The sequence below is a fragment of the Panthera pardus genome, unplaced genomic scaffold, assembly GCF_024362965.1.
Source record: "Panthera pardus isolate Hobbes unplaced genomic scaffold, ASM2436296v1 HiC_scaffold_6, whole genome shotgun sequence".
NCBI classification, from domain to species: domain Eukaryota; kingdom Metazoa; phylum Chordata; class Mammalia; order Carnivora; family Felidae; genus Panthera; species Panthera pardus.
This window is the reverse complement of record NW_026526991.1, coordinates 39,260,938-39,284,438: the sequence shown is the minus strand read 5'-3', so window position 1 is coordinate 39,284,438 and position 23,501 is coordinate 39,260,938. Positions and strand designations below refer to the sequence as shown.

Below are 23,501 nucleotides of genomic sequence, written 5' to 3'. Positions count from 1 at the left end.
TAGCAATAGTCCACAGTAATATTCCAATTGTATGATCATCTGTGTGCTGCATACCACCGATCTCTTGAGGTCTGCTTTGTATCTCGAGTTTTCTATCCCTGCTATGATGAATTCCACAGATGTAAAACTACACACATTTCTTATTTTCTAGTTCTGGAGGTCAGAAGTCCAAAATAGGTTTCACCAAGCTAAAATCAAACTGTCAGAAGTGATGATTCCTTTTCTAATCCCCAACTTTGACATAGAATTAACAAATAACATTGTCTAAATTTAAAATGTACATTGGAATGACTTGATAAACATATTTTGAAATAATTACAATAGGGCTCATCAATATAGCTATTACCTCACATGATTAAGCATGTGTGGTAAGAACACAAGATTTACTCTTTCAGCAAATTTCAACTACACAATACATTATTGTTAACTGTAGTCACTGTGCTATACATGACATCCCCAAAACTTATTCATCTTCTGATTAAAAGTTTGTACCCTTTGACTTACATCTTCCCATTTATCCCAACCCCCAGTCCCTGATAACCACCATTCTACTCTCTTTCCTGGAGTTCTCCACTTTTATGTTTTGCATTTAATCATGATCATACAGGGCTTGTCTGTACAACTTCTATCACTGACTTATCTCACTCAGCATAATGCCCTGAGGAGCCATCCATGTTGCCACAAATTGCAGGATTTCTTTCTTTTTATGGCCAAAGAATACTCCAATTGTGTATGTGTGTATGTATATGTACATGTGTATGTGTGTGTGTGTGTGTGTGTGTAACATACATATATATTACATTTTCTTTATCCCTTCATCCATTAATGGACCCTTAGGTTGTTGTTGTTTTTTTTAGATATATTTATTTTGAGAGAGTGAGAGAGAGCGCAAGCACAAGTGGGGGAGGGGCAGAGAACAAGGAAGAGAGAGAATCCCAAGCGGGCTCCGTGATGTCAGCACAGAGCCCAATGTGGGGCTCCATCCCACAAACAGTGAGAACATGACCTGAGCCAACATCAAGAGTTGGTCTCTTAACTGACTGAGCCACCCAGGATCAGTTTCTTCATCTTGGCTATTATGAACAATAATACTACAGTGAACATAAAGGTGCATATACCACTTCAAAATAGTAATTTTTTATTTCCTTGAGATATATACCTAGAATGGGATTGCTAGATCATATGGTAGTTGTATTTTTTTTTATTTTTTTAGGAATCTCCATACTCTTTTCCATAATGGTTGTATGAATAGATTCCTTCTTAAAACTGTATGGGAGAATGCATTTCCTTGTCTTTTCCAGCTTCTAGAGGACACTCCTTGGTTCATGGTCCCTTTCTCCATCGTCAAAAGCACAGAATCTTCCACTTTCTGATTCTGAAATTCCTATCTGCCTCTTTGACTTATAAGGACTCTAGTAATGGCATCAGTTCTATCTGGATGTAACCCAGAGTAATCTCCCCATCTCAAGATCCTAAATCATCTATGTGAAGTCATTTTGCCATTGTAAGGTAACATATTCACAGGTCCCAGAGAATATCATGTGGACATTTCAGAAGAAACATAATTCTTCCTATCACAAAGTCTAAGTTAAAACACCAGAAGCAGTTTAAAATTGACTTTGACTTAATTCTTATGCATCAGTTTACCTTTGGGTTAAATAATGTGCGATTAATTCATTAACTGGAAAATGAAAATCACATTTCTAATGGAAAACTTCTACACTAGTCTATTATTTTCTGCTGAAAGGTCTTTAAGTTAAATGTTAAAATTCTTGTTATGAAATTCCATTTAATGATAGTTGGGTAGCAATAATAATAAGCTAATAGCTTTCTGCCAATAGCAGTATTTTTCTGAGCCCATTTTTTGTTGAAGCTATACTTTATTATGGAAATCACACTTGGCAGCATCTTATGCTATCATTTATTTTCACTTTTTTAATATAAAATGTTTTATTAAAAAGGTTTCAAAGCTAAAGATTTTTCCTTTGTATACATTTAAGATATGTACATTTTTTTTACCTACTAAAGATATTTTGAACTTTTCAAACTATTGGACCTACTAATGTAAAGATATTTTGAATTTCTCAAACTATTAGATCTATATTTTTTCCTCTTTATACAGTTTTTCCTGTATACAATTAAAGGGATAATGAATAAACCTGCTATGAATATTGAGATAACATATAAAATTGTAGCAGTTGCTAGCCCATATTTAGTTTTCAATTTTTAGCCTAATATAAAATACATTTCATGAGATTTTTTCACTAATATTCAAACATTTCTATAAATACTACTAATGAATAATCCTATAGATGGTGTTTCTTACTAAACTTCCCAAATTCCAAATATTTGGCTGTTCTCCACAGGAGCATTTAAGGTGGTAATTCAATTCAAATAACTGAATTTAATTATAAATGGTGGTTTATATTCCAAGTATCTATTCAGTCAGGTTTTCATATGGGTACACAAAATGATACCCTTCAGGTTTTTAAATTCTATCTCAAGGTGCTGGTAACTTGTGAGACAAATCCTGTTGATTTCATATATTCAATATAGAATATTCCAAGTTAAAATTAAGCTACTCAGAAGATCCAACCTAGAGTATGGACTTTAAGAAATAAAAATCACAAAATAAGATTTTCTCAGTGGTTATAATTTACCTTCAGGTTGCAGTATGTAAGATTTCCTCCTATAATCCTATGTTCCTATTTCTTTAATTCCTTTTGATTAAATAATGCCCCCATGCTTTCACTGTCTATTTTCTTTTTGTGAAGTTGTCAAGTGATCTCTGTAATTTAAGAGACTTTTATGTAGCTCTCTGAGAGACTATCATACAAGTCCGACTAGAAGAATAATTTACGAGGCTCAAAATGAAGGGTCATTATTAATACTGTCTTGCCTGCAATGAATATGTAGACTCTTTTGTTCATGCATGGCAGGGTTTTAACTAGATCAAAAGAGGCAGAAGGTTTTAAATGAGGTGTTATGAATGATATCATTGGTTACATAAGTTTCATTTACATTTTTAAAAATATGATTGTTTAATGAGATTACAGAACATAAAACATGTCATTTGGTGTTGGCTTATACATAACTTTCAAATATTTCTTTGGCTAAAAACACAATTTCAGAAGTTGTGCTTTTATATAGGCTAACATTTATCAGCCAATCGTAAGCTAGAATAATAATATGCATGGTAAGTATTCTACATTATAAAGCTAAACACAGGAGGACAGCTAAGAGTGGGTTTTCTCAGTTTTTTGAAGAGGTTAATTTTTAAGTGCTTTTACTTTATCAAAGCATTCCTGACTTGTATTCAGCAATCACTGATACTAATGATGTTTATGTAGGTGGAAGAAAATAGTACTTCTTCTTACCATTTCAATGTCCAGTGTCTTTTCTTAATTACAACAGGCAAATCTAATTATTTCTTCTGATCAATCTCAATAATTGAATAATTCCTTTCCAGGCAAAATGAAATCTTAAACATTTCCACAAGAGTTTGTTTTTTTTAATATATGCACACAGTATACGATATGCCAAATAAGAAAATGGATTGACTTTTAGTAGATGGACAATTGTAATAGAAAAATGTTTATGTGTTTGAGTATACTTATTTATATATGCTTTATTATTTTAAAAAAAGCCTTTAAACCTGAAGCCTCTCTTCTTACCTAAAAATCACCTCTTCTTCCTCTCGATTCTCCCCGGTATAGCCACTGAACTCTACGTTTTTCAATGTGTATTTATTAGTGTGCGTATTTTATGTCCCACATATACTCTGAGTGTTCTGTGTTACCCATAATATTTAGCCCCATGCCTTAAAAATAGCCAATGAGTTCCTGCTATATGCTGGATGCCACTCTAAATTTTTTAGTATATTAACTCCCTTAATTTTCAAAGGAGATGAAATGGGTACCACTGCTATCTTCACTTTATCGTGAAGGAAACTAACTTAGAACAGTTACACCATCTAGCCAGAGTCACACAGCCTGAAAGTGGCCAAGCCCGAATCAGTGCCTGGTTTTAGAGCTGTTGAACACATACACTCTGCCCTGCCTCTGGAGACCTTGAACAGGCCAATGTCCTACTTTTAGAGTAGGTAACTTGCAGAGCACCAAGTACTTCTTCCTAACCTTTATTATCATTATGTCATTTATTTTCTCTGGTTATTTGATTGACGTCTGTCCCTCCCATTATGCCCAAAACATATTCATAGAACCTCTAGTATGTAATAGATGAGTAACAGCAGCTAATATGTATTAAGAATTTACCATGTGCCATGAAATACATCTTATTTTAATCTTCAAAAAGTCTATGATACCTACCAATTTACCTCTGCTTTAGAGGTGAGAAGACGGAGGGCAAAGGGAAGTTAGGTAACTTGCTCAAGGTCACACAGCTAATAAATGGTGGAACCAGTATTTAAACTCAAAGGCCAAACTCCAGAGCTGTGCTCTGAATGAAGGAAGGAATGGATTCATGGAACTCTAACTTGGAGGAAAGAATATTGAACCTGTGGGGAAGGGTGAATTGGAAACAATAGAAACCATCATCCTGCCAGAGGAAACACGGGTAACATAGCACAGAACAGTGTGCCTGGAGCACTCAATAGATGCAAATTAATCAGTGAATATCTTTGTAGCCCATGAGTTAAAAGACTTTGCATATGTAATGTTTATTACTAATGCTCTCTGCCTATTTTCCTCTTTCAGTGCCACCGTGGGCCTTAATTGCCATAGCCATAGTCGCCGTCCTTTTAGTCCTGACCTGCTGCTTTTGTATCTGTAAGAAATGTTTGTTCAAAAAGAAAAACAAGAAGAAGGGAAAAGAAAAGGGAGGCAAGAATGCCATTAACATGAAAGATGTGAAAGACTTAGGGAAGACCATGAAAGATCAGGTAACGTATTCTTCCACATTACTTCTTAGATGACTGCATTGACAGTTAATAAATGGTTTATTGTTTTATGCCAGATAAGCATAGATATCAACAAATTCTGGACAGATGTCACTGCTGTAGAAATGCTTTGCAATCCTTTCAGTCACCACTGAACATCCCAAAGTGCAATGAAAACATTTGGTAGGGTTTTCCAGTCTCTTAAGCATATGAACCAGAAAAGGGCATCCATGACCATCAGGGCCATCTTGACAGGTCCAGCATACTGGAATGATGCCTGAATATTTTGACTACATCTGTTCAGCCAGTCTTAATTGCATTTAGAGTTAGAGAAACAGAATAAAGGGTATCTGAATGTTCCCCCTCTTGGGCAAGGCGCCCTTCTAACATCACTGTTCATAATCTCTGTTAAGTAACTGAGACTTATGGCTACTGATCATACTTGATGAAAATTACCATTTCTACATATCCATATATCTCAATAATTAATGCTCAGGAATAGTGAATTAACCAGGTAAAGGGAGAGGACTATTAGCTAGTCCTAAAGAACAAGGTATAATTTTAAGGCAAAATTCTTGTTTCATTAAGTTAGGGACAATTAAACCATAACACAGATTATAAAATCCATCCAGCTGGGTTATCTTCCCAAGTCTTTGGATGTTCTTTACAGTGTTGTCTACATTTACTAAATTAACTGGATGATTTGGTTCAGAATAAAGTTTACTATTAATAATTAAAATTAAAGGCCTCTTCATTATTTTTTGGAATCATATTCATAGTGTTTATCTCTAAAACAAACACTTAATTCATATTAAAAATGTAAATGTAGAGCTTTTTCATAGAAATAACATTCTCAATTACCTTTGTTTTCCTTCAAATAATTGAAAAGTTCTATTTATTCCCAAATAGCAACAGATAGACAGTTTTTAAAATTCTTTACATAGTATTAATTACTATTAATTGAACTCTTATATAGGTGAATCTCATTAAGAACAATTTAGTCAAGGAGGGCATTTCTAGTACATTTGAGTTTCCTACTTAAACATACACTCAGGGCATCAACCCCACTCCCCACCTTGAGTTTTAAACACTTTTTTTCAAAGACTGTAATGTCTATTGACAATTTCGCAAAGGCTCTTTTGCACTCACTGAACTTGTGTTTGGTTTCAGAGCTATAGAATCGATGGAGCACCTGTACTCCTGCTCAGAGAGCTTTGTCCTGAGCACAAAACAACAAGATTTACATTTTTCTGAATGTTTCTAATCACAGCCACAGAAGTCCATGCACCCACATTCAACCACAGAGGTCTAATAAAGATTTTTCTCTGTAGTTCATTTGCTACATAGAAACTGAAATTTGAAAACATGTCTTGCTTTATTTCAACATTTTCTATAACAAGCAGAACTTGATAGAGATTTCTTTAAACAATGTATTGTGAGATTAGCATAGAAACAGTGTGCTATACAGACATGGACTGAATAATGTGTAGGTGAATTTCAGCTGTGTCTATGAAACAACACGAAAATACAGCCCTATCATTTTCACAACTACAAGTCAAATGTCATTTTCCCAAATCCTAGAATTAACAAAAGCACCAAATAATGTTAAATTGTAACTGTAGCATTTTTTTATCACATAAGAAATTTGTATTTTTCTTTGTGGAATTTGTTATGTATGATGTAAGATTGTAATTTATAGTATAGTAGTGGTGTTTATTACCCCTGTTATGACCTGGATAAATGACCAAGATCTCAAAATGCTAAATACAGAAAATTGATAGTGGTTCATTTTTCATGGGTCACCCATTCCTTTGGATGGAAGGGGAAGAGAAAAAAGTAAAAAAGGAATACTAGTAGGAAGTCAGTGATAGTTTATAATAATCTACTATTACAACAAAGTAGTCAAGATTTCAACCACTCAAAAAGATCTCATCCTTTCAAGGGATTACTTTGTCCATACAGGTTTTTGGAGCTCTTATTTTATGAATAACTAAGTGTACAGAATGAAATACAATTTGGACAGATAAAAAGAGACCCAGTTGTGTAACAGTAGCTTAAGGTTCTTTTTAAGACAGGCAACAGTAGTTAATAATGCGTTCTATTTTTTAGGAGGAAGGATGATGAAGCAAAATAGAATGTACAGTTTTAGGATGTATGTCAAATGTCAGTCATCCAAATTCAAAATAGTATAAACAGGAAACTTAAAGAAAAATTTAACAAAAAAAAAAACTTAAGAAAATTATTCTTAAATAATTACATTTTCAGAATATTTTAAACGTAATATTTATGTGAAAATGGGAAAAACAAGTACAGTCTATGACTCTCATTTACAAACAGAACAGATGCAAGAAGCATTTTATATAGGATTTTTTAAGATACATGGGCTCCAGGGCCACCAGTAAGTTTTTTACCATTTCAATCTGTGTAGGAATGAACAGAAATTCAAATTTCCATGCTCATGGCTATCCGTCTCCATGTTAAAATTTCACAACCAACTACGAATCTTTAAATCCCGCAATGACAACAAACTAACTGGTAATAATGTGTTTATACAGAGTGAGACTTTTTTTTTTTTTTTTTTTTTTTAATTCCTTAAAGCTTGACAACACTGAAAATGCAGAGAGGCAATACCAACTTGCAAAGTCATAGGTCTGGAATGGTCATTTCTCCATGGTTTTCACTAATGTGTGTGGATATTTTAATTTTTATTTCTTCCTTCTATGTCCTCCTTATCTGTGTTATGTCTCATGACTGTTCTGGACTGTCCCTTGCGGTAGGTTTCCTCTGCTCTTTAGAAACCCCTAGTCAACGCTCGGATACATTTAGTGGCCTGGCCGCTGGGGCTCCACGGCTCAGGGTGTACCATTCTGACACACATCAAGAGGCTGAACTAAATTGATTTCTTTTTCTTAAGATAAAGGGTTCTCATTTCAACCATTCCTAACTGATTAAATACAACAGTATTAGAAAGCTCAAGTTTTTAACTGATGGGCATGGAAAGAAAATCCAGTCCCTTGTGCTACTTTTTAAGTGTGCCTTATCAAATCCAAATCTGAACAATTTAACTTAGAATAACTTCTCTTTCTAATGATTTGTAAATTAAGCACTTTTTGAATGTCGAAGCAAGCCAGAAGCATGTACACCAAATCTTTGAAATTTTAAATAAGATCTGATATTCCTAAGATACCTTTCACTACTGCAATTTAGCAAATCATCAAAACTGCTGGGTTTACAAGCTTTTTCCTCTGCATTTTGTTGGGGGTAGGGAGTGGAGGGGTATTGCTCTTGAGATATTATAATAGCTACTGATTTAATAAATCTGAGTTTAATGTGATGGTACAGAAGATGTCCTGCTTGAGCTCAGCCCTCAGGACAAGAATAGACTTAATCATTTCGGTGATGAACAGTGACACGGAGAAATTATCAAAAATTTAGCCCTATTTCATGCAGAATAATCGCAGAGATGGTCCTGCACCTTTTATTAGGGCAAAAACCACTTAGGAAGAAGGAGATTTAATATCTCCGCTATCTCAAATTGCACTCGGCTGAAACATGATATGTAAATTGTCAGTTCTGAAAGAGACTTTTGAGAAAGTATTTTAATCCATGAGTTTTTTGATAATCATAGAGTAACGTGTAGATTTTTCAGACAGAAATATGCATTAAATAGTTTGCTATTCTTTTTAAAAACTAAAAATCTTACAGGGAGGCAATTTACCTAAGCTGTCATTTTCTAGGCACATTGATTAGAGTGTTAAAGACTTAACATGCAGCCAAGGTTTTGAAAGGGCCTCAGTTCCTCTAATTAATTAAACTCAGTAGTCTTTTCTGGTCACTTTGCTACTATGTTCCCTTTAATGACTTTTCCCCCACCCAAGTTGAAAGATTAAGTTTTTAAGTAATTACATTAATTGTTTCCTGCCTTTGACTATCAGTAAGTACATCAACATTTTACCAGTCAGGAAAACATCTAAGTATGAACTTTCCAAATGAAATGATGTATGGCTAACCAGATTTGTGAAAGTTTCTACCCAGACATAATAACAGTAATATTCAATTTTCTCAACTCATTGTAGGCTCCTGAAAATTTTCCAGAAGCACAGAGTAGGGGAGGCACCTCTAACTACAGCTCAACTCTATATGATCCTCCCACCCAAATGAGTTCTACTGATATGATGCCACCACATCTCCACTTTTTTTTTTTTTTTTTTTTTTTTAGGATCGAATTGGAGTTAGTGAAAAGAGCCAAAATGGACAATCTTATCAATTCAGTGCCTTTTTGAAGCAGAGAGCCTCTGTATAAGTGGATGAGTTAATAGTAAAGCTTTCTCTTAACAGAGAAGAAAGATCATACAATCTGGAAGGTGGGGAGAGGTTGGGTAATGGAGCTGTAGTTTGACGACTCATGCCTTTCTGAAATCTGGGTATGCTTCTGGAATTTGAGTTCTACGAGGATTCTCCGATCTAAATCGATAACAAGAGTTAAGATTCCTTTACCTTGTCATAGATATAAAGCAATCTATCACACACACACAGCAACGAAAATGCCATAACCAAACACTAGGGAAGAATATTTACTATATATATAGTAAATATATGTGTGTGTGTGGGTGGGTGTGTATGTATATATATATATATATATATATATATATATATATATATATATATATACACATATATTTATATATACATATATATATATATACACACCCACCCACAGAAAAGTTGAAACCAGTAAAATACAGAGTTTCTAGAAATTAGTAAGAGCAGAACAAAATGCTAGCAAATTTAGCGAAGGATATATACAAGTAGTCCCCAGAAGAAAAAATACAAACGGTTAAAGATTTTAAAAATTTTCAACCTCACTAGTAGTCAGGGAAATGTAATTTTATCACTTTTCAATTCTGAATAACTATGTGAAGTTTTTTAAATTATTTTTTTCTAATTCTGTAAGGCAAGAAGAATCCATATCCCTAAAAAAAAAAAAAAGTCCTAATATTTACCTCTATAACTTCTTTTTTTTCAGCACAACTATTGTGCTTAATGGGAAAATACACATTTTCAAAAGAGAGGAGCATCTGAATGTATTTTATCAAATAATGAGCTTTCTAGTATTTCAATTTACATTACACTTCAGTTTTAGGTTATCAAGAATATTCAGTTGGTCCAAACTGGGTTTTGAGAGTTCAGTACCATGATTTTTGCTCACTAATGCAAAATAAATGTTTATACTGATTTCAGTTTGACAAAATGGCAAACATAACTGCTTTCATTTTTTTTAATATAACACAGACCCATAAATCAATTTAATTCAGCCTAGCTTTCTGTGGAGCTGTTATAAAAATGAAATGGTAAACTGAAACCAGACATGGCATAGATTTTTCTCTAAACATGCATTTGCTGGTGGCATGTTATCTCCACTGTTTCCATAAGCATTAGAAACGTACACGTGAAACATAGGAAATTAAAAGTCTTGGAGAATCACTTACTCGGCTACCTTTCTCATAGGAAAAAAGGCAAGAAAAGGCCACGCATTTCATACAAGTACTCCACTGCATGTAACGATGATGTTTTACATGATGCTTCGATCTCTTTAAACTACATGAATGTGAAACCTGGCCTGGTTAATAGCATGTTTATCATACCTCTGAAAGAAGCAGTTTTATCAAAGCCAAACATGATACCAAGTTGACATTTTCTTTGCAACGACTTTACATTTTTTGCTTGCAATATTCTGAGGGGCTTCTTCCATTGCTTCCATGTTGCTTGCTGGTTGGGGGAAAAAAATTCCGTGCACAAGTGGAATTTTAAAAGTTATCTAAGCAGCAAATGTGAATGTGTGTCAGACAAACGGATTTCCAGCATCTTTGTGCTTTTGCTTCTAACAGCTTGGAAGTATAACCGCAGGCCCAGGTGAATATGGGTTTCCATGAATTCACTTGAGCTCACATATAATCCATTCCCTACTCATAGGCTCTGAAGGATGATGATGCTGAAACCGGACTGACTGATGGGGAAGAAAAAGAAGAACCCAAAGAAGAGGAGAAATTGGGGAAACTTCAATATTCACTGGATTACGATTTCCAGAATAACCAGGTATGGGGTGGGGGGGGGGAGGAAATGACTTCTAATTCCATTACATTTTCTGAAATTACCAAGTAGAAATTGAAGCAAGATACTTCCTAAAACATTTCGTTTGCTGCGAGGGGAAAATGCAATTATCAAAGCTATGGATGAAATCGAAGTACAGGCCGTCCCCTACTTGCTAATTTAACTTCTGGTAATTAGAATTCACAGTATTCAACCGATTACATCTGCTTATGGCACTTACAGCAGGCAAGCAGAATACAAATGAACTTGGGAGTAGTCAGTCTGATTCTGACAGCTCCCAGCCACAGTGTCACCTCCACTGGCCCCTCAGCCTGAGCTTGAACAATCTCTCCTAGAATGTATGGAATTTAGATCCAAACAGGGTGAGGAACTATTGAAATAAACCACCATTCAACCAAAGCTTTCAAACAAAATGTAGGGGTACCTGGGTGGCTCAGTCAGTTAAGCATCCAGCTCTCGATTCCAGCTCAGGTCATGATCTCACTCACAGTTGGGAGATCAAGCCCCACATTGGGCTCCATGCTGGGCGTGGAATCTGCTTACAATTCTCTCTCTCCCTCTACCCCACCCCCTCCTCTCTCAAAAAATAACAATAAAACAAAATGTAACTGTGTGATAAGGAATCCAAGATGAAAAACTAATTGCCTTCCATGAATTTCAAAGGCACAAATGCCTTATATAATATGATACCAGGTAAAATTCCTAGCATGCATAAGCTAACCGTTCTCGAAAAGTAGAAAGACCAGCAACTTCGTTTCTAGTGCCTGTGACTTCTGCCCAAAAATTGACAAGGAACTGAAGACAGTAATATAACAATCATGCCTGCTTCAATTTCTCAAAAAGCCACGAAGTGCCACCTAGATAAATGATAGTATTAGGTACCTTTTAGTAACCGTGTTATAGAGGTAGCTCAAAGATAAAGGTTAAAAATCCCTACATTTAAAAAAAAAAAAAAAAAAAAACCTTCTAGGACACATGAAATTGACCATGTCTCTTTATCTTCTGAATTGTTAAATTCAAAAGCTAGATAAGAATTAGTGGAGTCAGCGGAATTAGAGATCAGGCTGTTAAGAATCTTCAGGACAGTGTCCACATCTGACAAGCAGAATTTTAACTGTCTCTGTTGTTTTGCTTCTCTCATCTTTTTAGAGGAAAAAAAAGTGATAATATAAATACATTTACTACTAACACAGCTTGTGTTATTTCCAGTTTCATGAGGAATGAATAAATAGAACAAATACCAATGCTCAATTTTGAGCACCGAAGTCCAAAGTCAGTAACACTATGAGAGCTCTACACAGTTGCAAGAATTCTAGGAATATTTATTTATTTATTTATTTATTTATTTATTTATTTATTTATTTTTAGAAATCGACAATTTAAATAATGTCTTCACTTTCCAAATTTCTAGAGAGTTCTTCATGAAGAATGTATTGATATGCTCTATCATACTAAAAACGTTTATTTGATCAGCTTCATTACAGCCATGGCTAGTCATTTCATAATACGTTCTAGAAAGCTGCATTTTGGTTACAGATACAAGTTTATAGGTATGGATTTATACACATCTATAGGCATACTATAGTTAATAGTTAATTAAAATAGGGAATTTATAGTTAATTATAGTTAATTAAAATAGGGAATTTGTGGTCATGTTTATCCCAGCTACCAAAATTTGATCATCAGGAGTTGGTTGAGAGTAAAACTTCCTATTATTTACATATTCTGGCAAAGATGAAGGTCAATACATGTTATCTTAACATGTAACATTTTTTCCAGAAATTTAACCTTCCTTTATATGTGTATCCAGTATGTTTTAATACTTTATTCTACTTTCATATTACCCAGTAGAAATCTAGTGGTATCTCATCCTGGTTAGTCATAATTTTGAAACTTCTAAGTCAGCTTAAATTCTTTAAGTATCATTTTATAAAGTATTTTTAAGAAAATAGAATTTTTCTTACTTATATATAATGAGTGCTTTTATTGTTCCCTTTCTAGCAAACATCAAATTGTTAAAAAGGTATTTCATTCTGAGGTCTAGGAGAGTCTACCTGATGAAATATTTTTTAATTAGTATACGTTGATTTTTTTTCCAAATGTTCTCAGCTAATCTAATTTATAAAATGAATCCTATGAGTCATGAAATATAGTGTGAGGAATTTTATATATTAAGCTATAATCAAATATACATGTTTGCTTACAAAAACTAAAGCACAACTGTAAAGTACTCTAAATGAGAGGCTTTCATGGCAGAGAGAAATGTGATATTTATCTTCCAAGCAGAAGAGAGGGGGGTTGGAAGAAGTAACTCCACCCCTTGTCAACAAAATTTCCAAAACTCTTTAGAATGTAAGTCACCTAGGTTTAAAGAGTTTAGGTTATAGGACAACTGCATTCCTTCCCAAAAGAAAATTCCTTTCAAAAAGTGAGGAGAAGGGGTACCTGAGTGGCTCAGTCAGTTAAGCATCTGACTCCTGATTTTGGCTCAAGTCATGATCTCACGGTTCGTAGGATCGAGCCCGGCATCGGGCTCTGTGCTGCCAGTGCAGAGCCTGCTTGAGATTTCATTTCCCTCTTTCTCTGTCCCTCCCTGGCTCACTCGCTCTCTAAATAAATAAACATCAAAATTTTTTTACAAAGTGAGGAGAAAACAGAATCTTGCTTATTCACATTGCTATCTAAAGGCAAATTCCAAATACCAACTTGGCAAACCAAGAGACAAACCATTTGCTTTACTCATCATGTCTTTATAACCTGATGTCTATTTTAGCTGTTCTTTGACCATCTGTTTATGTTTTGCATATGTACAATCCAGCACTCTTATTGCTACTGTTGTATGATGCTGTCACAAATATATTGAGCACTAAAATGGAAACAACAATCATCCAGAGTATGGGTCCCAGTTAAAAACTGAGCCAACTAGCCAAAGTGTCCTTACCAACACAGTGGGTCAATTTTACGGAAAATGAATGTGACTTTTTTTTTTTAAAGGAAGTGAATTGGCTAAAAAGTCAGACTCAAATTTTCAGGCCTGATGTATAAAGCCATAATGTAATTGCATTTATGGACAAGGGTCTATTTTTGTTTTCCATGTGGGTCTAAACCAGTCTGTTGATACAAAATGTCTGATGACAACACCTCTAGAATCATCCGCTCACACCTTTTATTCTCTTTGCAAAAACATGAACAATGCCAGCTACACTCCCATTCATAGTAATACAAGAATTTATCACTGAAAAAAAGACATGGAGAAATCTCTGCATTTGAAAAAAAAATCAGAAACTTGGTCACTTAAAACATTAAAAATCATATCTGTAATCTTGCTTTCATTTATGTGAAGCTGAGATTATATTCTTTGACTCCATGTCCTATATTTAAACAGAATAAATGATCATTTTACTGTAAATTAAAATAAAAAGTAGGCAGCATACAAATAAAGGTCAAATATGATAGAAAGTTGCACGTCTTATTTTTATCTCAAAATGCTACCCAATTTCTTTTTTTTTTTTTTAATTTTTTTTCAACGTTTTTAATTTATTTTTGGGACAGAGAGAGACAGAGCATGAACGGGGGAGGGGCAGAGAGAGAGGGAGACACAGAATCGGAAACAGGCTCCAGGCTCCGAGCCATCAGCCCAGAGCCCGACGCGGGGCTCGAACTCACGGACCGCGAGATCGTGACCCGGCTGAAGTCAGACGCTTAACCGACTGCGCCACCCAGGCGCCCCAAAATGCTACCCAATTTCTAAGAAATTTCTACTGCGCTGGTCTGAAGCTTTGAGTTCAGTATAAAAATTTCCTACTTCATAATTACAGACTTGTTATTGTTTAACAATTTATTTCCATTTACAAATCATGCCCTGGAAAAAAAATAATAATGCACAAGGGCTTTTAGCAACTGGAAAGTTATTTGATTGCAACCCTTTTGCAAATATGAATTCCATATTTAACTGTAATCAGCAACCTTTTAAAAGCCTCTTTTGTGTTTGAAACCAGGCTTCCCAGAGCCTGCATCTGTCATAATTGGGCTTCTGAAGTCTATATGGCTTGCTTCACTTGCCTTCTGGGTTTAGATTCATAAGAGAAATAAATAAAAGTTTATTAAAAGCAAAGAGGAAGAGGGAGAGAGATCACAATATGCAATATCGTGAACAATCTTTTCTAAAATGTCCACCAATGTTTGTGTTTGCTTTATTCTGTCTCTCTTTCCAGCTGCTGGTAGGGATTATCCAGGCTGCTGAGCTGCCTGCCTTAGACATGGGAGGCACGTCTGACCCCTATGTTAAAGTGTTTCTGCTGCCCGATAAAAAGAAGAAATTTGAGACAAAAGTCCACCGAAAGACCCTTAATCCTGTCTTCAACGAGCAATTTACTTTCAAGGTACTTTTTTTTGTACTTACTAATAACTTTTCCTCTGTGGTTTTAAGAACCATCTCATCCTGACACATACATAGAAATGCACATGACCACTTATTCAGAGGTTCAAGGATGAGTCTATTCAGAATATTTAAAATTCTTATCTTCATTCCAGTGAGGATTCTGCACTGTGTTTAGATTTGGTTAAAGTAGGATTCAGCTTGGCCATCTCAGAACAGAATACAGACTGGAGTAAAATGGGGATGTCAATCACAACCAAAAAAAGGAAAATCAACATCAAGTGAGCCAATAGACTTGAACATTTCCCCCTCTCTTGAATAAAGACAAAAGAACAATGAAATTGTTATTTTCCTAAGTCTCTAAGTTCCCAAAATTAAGTTACAATCACAGAATAAAGTAAGCTGTGTTCCACTGTTTAAATGATACAAATAGGTTTTACCCTCATTGCAGAATTCTGTGTGTACAGGGGCAATCTAAGCACTTAAAGACCATTCTGAACCTATCACTAACAAGAATACAAACCTATTGTTTTTCTGCATTTCTAGCATTTGCCTTTAACTCTAGGCTCTTCCCTAGCGCTCTGAATCTTGCTGAGACACCTCAGTTGACAATAATAAAGAGAGATTCTGGCCATAAAATAACTGACAGGAAAACGTACCCTGCAAGCCTCAGGCATCTCTACATATACAGCTCTGTAGCTCATGTCTTAAAGTCACGCATAAAAGCACTTCTTTGGTAACTATCTTTAATATGTGAAAAAATTGTAAAATGCATTACTTAAAATAATACATTTCTGAAAAATGAAAGGTCTGTGAGTTTGCCAGCAGGTAGATTCAACATCACTCATCTATCAGCCAGCCTTAGCGATAGCATGTGCCTCATGCAAGCAAATACTATGGTGCGAAATAAAATGGATGCAACTAAGGGCAGGAGTCATTTTCTCGAGCCTTGTTTCCAGTTTTGTAAGAGAGCAATGTCTTTGTATTCACTCTGAAATTTCAGATTTTGTGACAAAAATCTCCAAAGTATTGTCAGTAATCTTATCTAAAACCTACACTTTTTCATACCCAGATAGTTCATGTAGAGTAGTAATAAAAAGATTCTGGAACTACTCAGCCTATGAGTAGCTCATCACTATGGTCAATATACCACAAAGCATAGAATGAAGATAAAACTAATAAAATATTGCAAGTGGTAATGACAATCATTCTGTTTGGCTATGTATTAATTTTCATTTAGGTCAGGAGTTACTGACCACAATTTAAGATTTCTTAAATTATTTGAAATACTATGGTGTCTGAGTTATCTGTGTATTATTTCAAAAAAATGTATTTCTAAAATTTTATTAGTAATTTCCGTGGCTTCAAAAGGTTTAATTACTGAAATTTTTAACTGCCTATAAAATTTCATCAGGTTCTATTTTATTTCAAGAATGCTGACAAAGCCAAAGTGTAATATATTTTGATACACTTAGAACTATGCTGTTGTTTCAAGAGAACTGGTTAATTTCTCCGGGAGACATTGTAGATTATGCATCTTGAAATGCCAACAGGCAAGATGATGGAAGAACCGAAGCATAATAGTTTAAAGAGAATAGGCTTTAAAACTGAGTTCAAATCCACTTCACATGAACGTGACATGCCCTGACCTAAATGCTTCTTTTCCTCCAAACTCCCACCTGAAGGAGTTACTAATCATTCAAATAATAAGTACGTAAGTGCCGACTGTACCTAACATGTATTCATTCAGCCTTCACTGCTCTGTGAAGTAGGTCTTAGTATTAACACTATTTGATAGGCGAAATGTGTGAGGTGTATTTGCTTGCTCCAGGCCCTTCAGCCGGAAAGTGGGAAAACCCAGGCCTGGGTCTGTCTGACCCCAAGCCTAGGTGTTTTTTTTTTTTGTTGTTATTTCAGTAGAATCACAAAAAAATCCAGAGTGATTTCAGAAATAAGACGAAATATTTACCCCTACTCTAAAATTCATTTCTTCCTTTGAAATTCAGCTGTTTTGCAGGGTTTTTTGTTTTCTTCTAAAATGGAAAAAGCATGGTTCCTCCATTTTAGTCAAAGTATTTTAATCAGATGCTAAATAGATGACAAATAAGTGAGAAAAAAACCAAACTTTTGATAAACTAAAATTTCCTATACGTATATGGTCAAATACGCTTCCTTCTCCTTCCCTTAATATGCAAAGCTCATTGAGAAATGTTTGATGGAGCTCAGACAACCATTTGTACTGACAAAAATTGATCAAACCTTCAATACAAGTCCAAACAATTTCTTAATTAGGCATTTCTACCCAGTTACTGAAGTGTAGCTTCCTTAGAATGCACTACTTCCCCTGAATATTAAAAATGTCACCAGTAAAAATCCCAGCCCACAGCATCTGTCCCAGATATATCTGAACAGCTGGAGAACCCATCAGCTCTTGGCCTTTTGCCACCATTCATCCTAACAAGTGTCATACCTAAGAATGAACCTCAAGATCTTTATAATGCATCTCTGATATTCAGAACATCAATTTTCTAGTCAGTTCTTATCTATCTGTAAATTGTTTTAGGGAGCGAGGCAACTTGTGAATTTCATTTAAATCCTTTCTGACTCCTAGCATATCTTTTTCATAAATCACTGCTCCATTAAATTGGAGCATCCAAATGGCTTGAAAGACTTAGTGGGACTTCGGAAGCAAGTTTTCCACCCTAAGTTATACTCTTACAATATAAATGATCATAACAATAACACAATATCCTACAAGTAAAACCTACATGGTCAAGTGCAATACATCTTAGTTTATTCTTGTATTAAACAAATTCCCACCGGAAGGAGGTACTAATCATTCAAACGATACATATTTAAGTGCCTACTGTGTGCCAACACTGCGAAATCTTGAAGTGTTTATAGCATGACTAATAGTCATCAATCAATATCAATAATACTAATTATTAGTCAATCAATAATACTAATAGCTTTTAGAACTTTAGGATAAAGCAATAACTGACTATGGTAAGTCCCTCATTTCTCCCAGTTTAAGCCTCAAGCAGTGATTCAAATGAATTCATTTTTAAAAGGCACCATTACCTCCCTGTTTTGCTTATCCAACATATATATTACAATTAAACACTATAAAAAGTAACATTTTAAATTTGTGACCAGATTTTTATCCTCATCTCTTTTTATTAAGGTGCCATACTCAGAACTGGGTGGCAAAACCTTGGTGATGGCTGTATATGATTTCGATCGTTTCTCCAAGCATGACATCATTGGGGAATTTAAAGTCCCCATGAACACAGTGGATTTCGGTCACATAACCGAGGAGTGGCGTGACCTGCAAAGTGCGGAGAAGGAAGAGGTAAGGAAAACATTAGCATTTCTAATCAGACAAGCTGTGCTCGCCAGTTGCTGTTGACATAATAACCTATTGAGAGATGCTCTCTACAAAGGATAACGTGGGCCTCCAGCTGCTGACAGCTGGTAAAATAGGGTTAAGGGATTGCATAACCTCATTACAAAGTATATTGGTCTTCTGGGTCTCATTTGAAAGAAAAGAGAAAGATTCGTGCACCATGTCTATAGATAATTCCCTGGACAGACACACATACTCACTATCTGTTTCTGAAAAGCTCCCAAAATGCCAGACACGTACACATCTACTTTTTTAAAAGGACAGTGAAAAATCATCTCATTCTTTGTATTTTTCTGCAATAATTTTGCATTTTCTACATAGGTTATGTAGCTATTGAACAGAAATAAAATAGCACTTTTCCCTTGATTATTTCTGCATATCACAGACCGTTCATTGTTTCTTCTACAGATATCAGAGCATGATGGGTGGAACATCAAATATAATTCACAAAGGCTGATATTAAATCCATTTTTTAAATAAGTCACATTATTATAGTACTCTTCACATTGTTTTTTCCCCGGTTTTAATAGTACAGCACAGGACTTTTCTGTGATTTAAAAGGAAGTTCAATATCTTTAGTGCATTTAAACTACATAATAATCAATTCTATTTGATTATGCTATGCCTGCCTGGCACTGGCGTTTTTCTGTGCAAATGTCTCAACAGGCCAATATCACAAAGGCAAACAACTCTAGCTTCTCTGAATTCCTAAGGCAGGTCAATTTCTAGCTATTTTTTGGATCCTGACAATCCCTTGGGTTTATAATCACTCATGGGATTGCCAACAGCCTCCATCATTCAGGATCCCTAGGCTTCTGTAAGGCGTGATCACTTTGGGGCCACCCAGGAGATCAAAAAGAGTGGCCCAAGTCTTCAACACATTCAATCAAGCCTATCACCTTGGAATCCTCACAGCCGATGGTTTTCTCTGACCAGTGAAACTTAGTGAGGTTTTAGAACAGATTTGTTGATTGTTGTTTTGAAATTGAATCTTACTAGTGCTCTAAATTTGTCTGTAAAAAAGGAATAAAAATTATCCGAGTTAAGCTCTCCTTTCCTTTTGGAAAGAATATACATAACTTAACCAAATGCGTTAGTCAAACTTAGACTCTTGGATACTGAAACAGATTTAGCCCCACCGTGGATACTCAAAACCCATCCGAGGATAATATTGAGTTTTTACATTTTGTTATTTTTGTAAGTAGTTCTTCTTTATGAGTGAATATCAATGTTAAATCCAACATCTGTCTGAAAATAATATGATCATGTTTCTAATTTTTTAACAAAGTAATGAGCTGTTTCATTGAATTTTTATGTTTTATTAAAATGTTTTCCTTTGTAAATTCCTTGCAACTGGGGTGCAAAGTGGGACCATGACAAACATTTATTAACTGAAAGGTTTTATTAGTTGACTGGTTAATCGTTAGCTTGTTAGTTGAGTATCAAAATATGACCCACTCATGCTTCACAATGGCTACCTGCCCAGAGTGCATGGTTCATACTTCTCACCTTCATCTGGTAACTATAAAGTGGTATGGGATTCATACCTCACTGGGTTTCTGAAAAGTCTGCAAGTATTTGTGCCTGAGTTAAGAAAATGTAAGCCATCAAGCACTTTTTCCTTTCTCAAAAATTCTTTGAATGTGGGCAGAGTTTGAATGTCAACAGTAAGCTGATAGGTTTGACTCTGGAATCTAAGAGTAGATAGACTGTCCAAGAAGAATCACACTTTTTTTTTCTTCTCACCCCCTTACTTGCCCTCTCCTATCTCTGTCTTCTATTTCTTTCCTCTTCTTCCAGGTCTTCCCTCCCTATCTCAAACCTTTGTAGCCCAACTCATTCAAAAATACTATTTGAGGGGCGCCTGGGTGGCTCAGTCGGTTAAGCGTCCGACTTCACTCAGGTCACGATCTCGCGGTCTGTGAGTTCGAGCCCCGCGTCGGGCTCTGGGCTGATGGCTCAGAGCCTGGAGCCTGCTTCCAATTCTGTGTCTCCCCCTCTCTCTGCCCCTCCCCCGTTCATCCTCTGTCTCTCTCTCTGTCTCAAAAATAAACGTTTAAAAAAAAATACTATTTGAGTATTTACCGTAAATTGCTACATTTCTGGGACTGTGTAGGTACTCAAGAAAGTAAAAAGGGTAGACACTGCTTCTGCTTTCATTGCATACAGTGCAGTCTAATTCTCCTTCTTCACACCAATCTTTGCCTGGCTTACTGTCACTGAGACTGGTTTCTGGAAAAAGTCCCGTCTTTAAGATCAAACACTCCTGGGTTTCATTTCCGACAAGTCCATTCACTAGCTCAGAGAACTTGGTCACATCACTTAAGCTCTCTAAAATTCAGGTTTTTTTCTTCTTTAGAAAGTGGTTTAACATTATCTACCCTTTGTCTTACAGACTGACTAGGATAGAGTGTAAAATACCTAATACAGAGCCTGGTATGTGATAAATGTTCAATAAGCAAGAGATCTCCCATTCTCTCTTCTTGGCCAATCTTGTTTGGGTTCTCTTTCACTTCATGCTTTTACCTCCCTCTTTGTTCTAGCCTTTTCCCTATATCCAAATCTACTTCTCTCTTCTTTTCCTCACCACCATTCTATTTACTGAATGTCCCTGGAGTTTTTAATGGGAAGTAACTCTATAACTACCTTCTTAAACTCTAGAGCCATTCCTCTTGGATACCTACTTGGGAATAGTAATTTTCAGTTTTCAGTTGAGTGGCTCTTTCCTTTTATCATGATATAAACAGCCTCATAAAACAGGTGTCTAGTTTACATCCTATCTCTGGATGACTAGAACCAGGTATAAACTGTTTCATAATAAATGAAGTAAGATCCAATTACATTTTTCATCTGAAGAATTACTTATTCTCACTGATATAGGCTCTAGTTTTTCATGCTACTGTCCATTAACTGCAGGAAATTATAGTTGTGTAAATAAATTGAAGTCTCAGATTGACTTTGCTTCTCACAATTTTAAAGATATTGTTTTTCCATTTTACATGAACAATTCCATTCATGATTTTTATTTCCTTTTCATCTAACAGTGTAATATTTAATGTCATAAGGAATGAAAGACATAAAGGAAAGTGGAAAAAAGGAATTCAAGACATAGCTTTGGAATCTAGAAACTGAAATCATGGTCGTCTGTTCACTTGGTTGACACTTGGATTTAAATAGGTTAAATCCCACCCACTGAGATCCAACATTGTGATTTTGATCGAATGGGGTAGGGCGTTGTCACCCAAAAGTTGAACAATATAAAAGTCATAAGATGATTAAGCAATTATGTAAGTTAAAAATTATGTTATTTTAGTGATCAACTAAATGTGCAAGCAGTTTAGAAGGAAGAAAGGGAAGAAGCCTTATCTGAAAGTTACTAAGCGCATGTTGAAAACGTAAGGTGTGTGAAAGAGATAAGCTATGGCAGGAAGAGCCCTAACAAGTGCAGAGCTCCCACTGTTAGATTCTAGCCCCTGAGGAAACCTCTCTGGATGACTTTCCATTTCCAACTTGTTAACTTTCTCTAACACAATCATAGCCACCTCCTAACAGAGGAAGATGGAATTTGACTTTACAGGCTACTAGACTTTTGTGTTCCGTTTGTTTCTTTAAATCAGAAATGTATATCCTCTGAGTTGAGAGATGGTAACATATAAAACTTTTCCTTATTTTCCCTTTTTGATATAGGGCCTCAAAAATCAGCTTTTGGCAAAAGGTTTTCAATTACCCATTTGCAAAATGTTTCTAATATGTATAACCCCAGGCTATGTTTTCAAGATAGTCTTTTCTTTTAACTTGCTTATTTTGAGGGGGGGGGGGAGGGGGGGGGAGGGGGGGGAGAGAGGGGAGGGAGGAGGGGGGAGAGAGAGGGGGGAGAGAGGGGGGAGGGGGGGGAGAGAGGGGGAGAGAGGGGGGGAGAGAGGAGGGGAGAGAAGGGGAGACAGCGCACAAGAGGGAGAGGGGCAGAGAGAGAAAAGGAGAGAGAGAGTCCCAGGCAGGGTTCGTGCTGTCAGTGCAGAGCCCAACTCAGGGCTCCATTTCACCAGCCATGAGATCGTGACCTGAACCAAAATCAAGAGTTGGACACTTAACTGACTGAGCCACCCAGGTGCCCTGAGATTGTCTTATTTTTAATTATTCAATAAAATATTTATGCCAGCCACAAGTCAAACCTGAAACTAACCTTCATACTTTTAGAATAGTCCATTAATTTTATACATCTGCTTAATTACTTCAAATGTTAAAATCAATGGCTAGAATTCCATTTTTTTTAATTTTATGATTTTATAAATTGGCTCAGTTCTGCACCCTAGCACCAGGTACATCTTTAAATCACTTAGACCTTTTTTATTTTAGCATTTTGTTCTAATTTTTAATGTATTTTAACCCCCATGGCTTCCACTACTTTTTATCTCTAAAGACAGCATATACTATATAAGAAATATATACTACCAGAAAACAACTAAATCTTTTTTTTGACTTTTGAGTAAGTCTGTCTTATGACTTTACCAGTACTGTTTTTGTCTCCATTAGAGAATAAGTCTATCATTTCTGCTTTGTGTAGAATTTGTTAACGAGTGGTTTTTAAATGAGATTCTGTAATCCAGTGCAAATGGAAAAAAAATTGATTGCTGAATTAAAGCAAGTCGGGACATAATTTAATTAGTACCCAAGCAGAAAGGAAGAGAAACTACTTTAGTGCCTTAATA

The 23,501-nt window shown here is 35.5% G+C and overlaps 1 protein-coding gene across 5 annotated transcripts in view; it reads left to right on the top strand.

Moving 5' to 3' along the window:
* Positions 1–23,501, top strand: part of SYT1 (synaptotagmin 1) — a 543,967-nt gene that overhangs the window by 380,046 nt on the left and 140,420 nt on the right. For 4 of the 5 annotated variants that reach the window (XM_053894954.1, XM_019455190.2, XM_053894952.1 and 1 more), the window contains 4 exons: positions 4,716–4,900; positions 10,871–10,993; positions 15,223–15,390; positions 18,571–18,738. In XM_053894954.1, coding sequence (XP_053750929.1) covers positions 4,716–4,900; positions 10,871–10,993; positions 15,223–15,390; positions 18,571–18,738 — 644 coding nt within the window. The remainder of the gene's footprint in view (positions 1–4,715; positions 4,901–10,870; positions 10,994–15,222; positions 15,391–18,570; positions 18,739–23,501) is intronic. The other variant, XM_019455189.2, reaches the window with a different exon arrangement.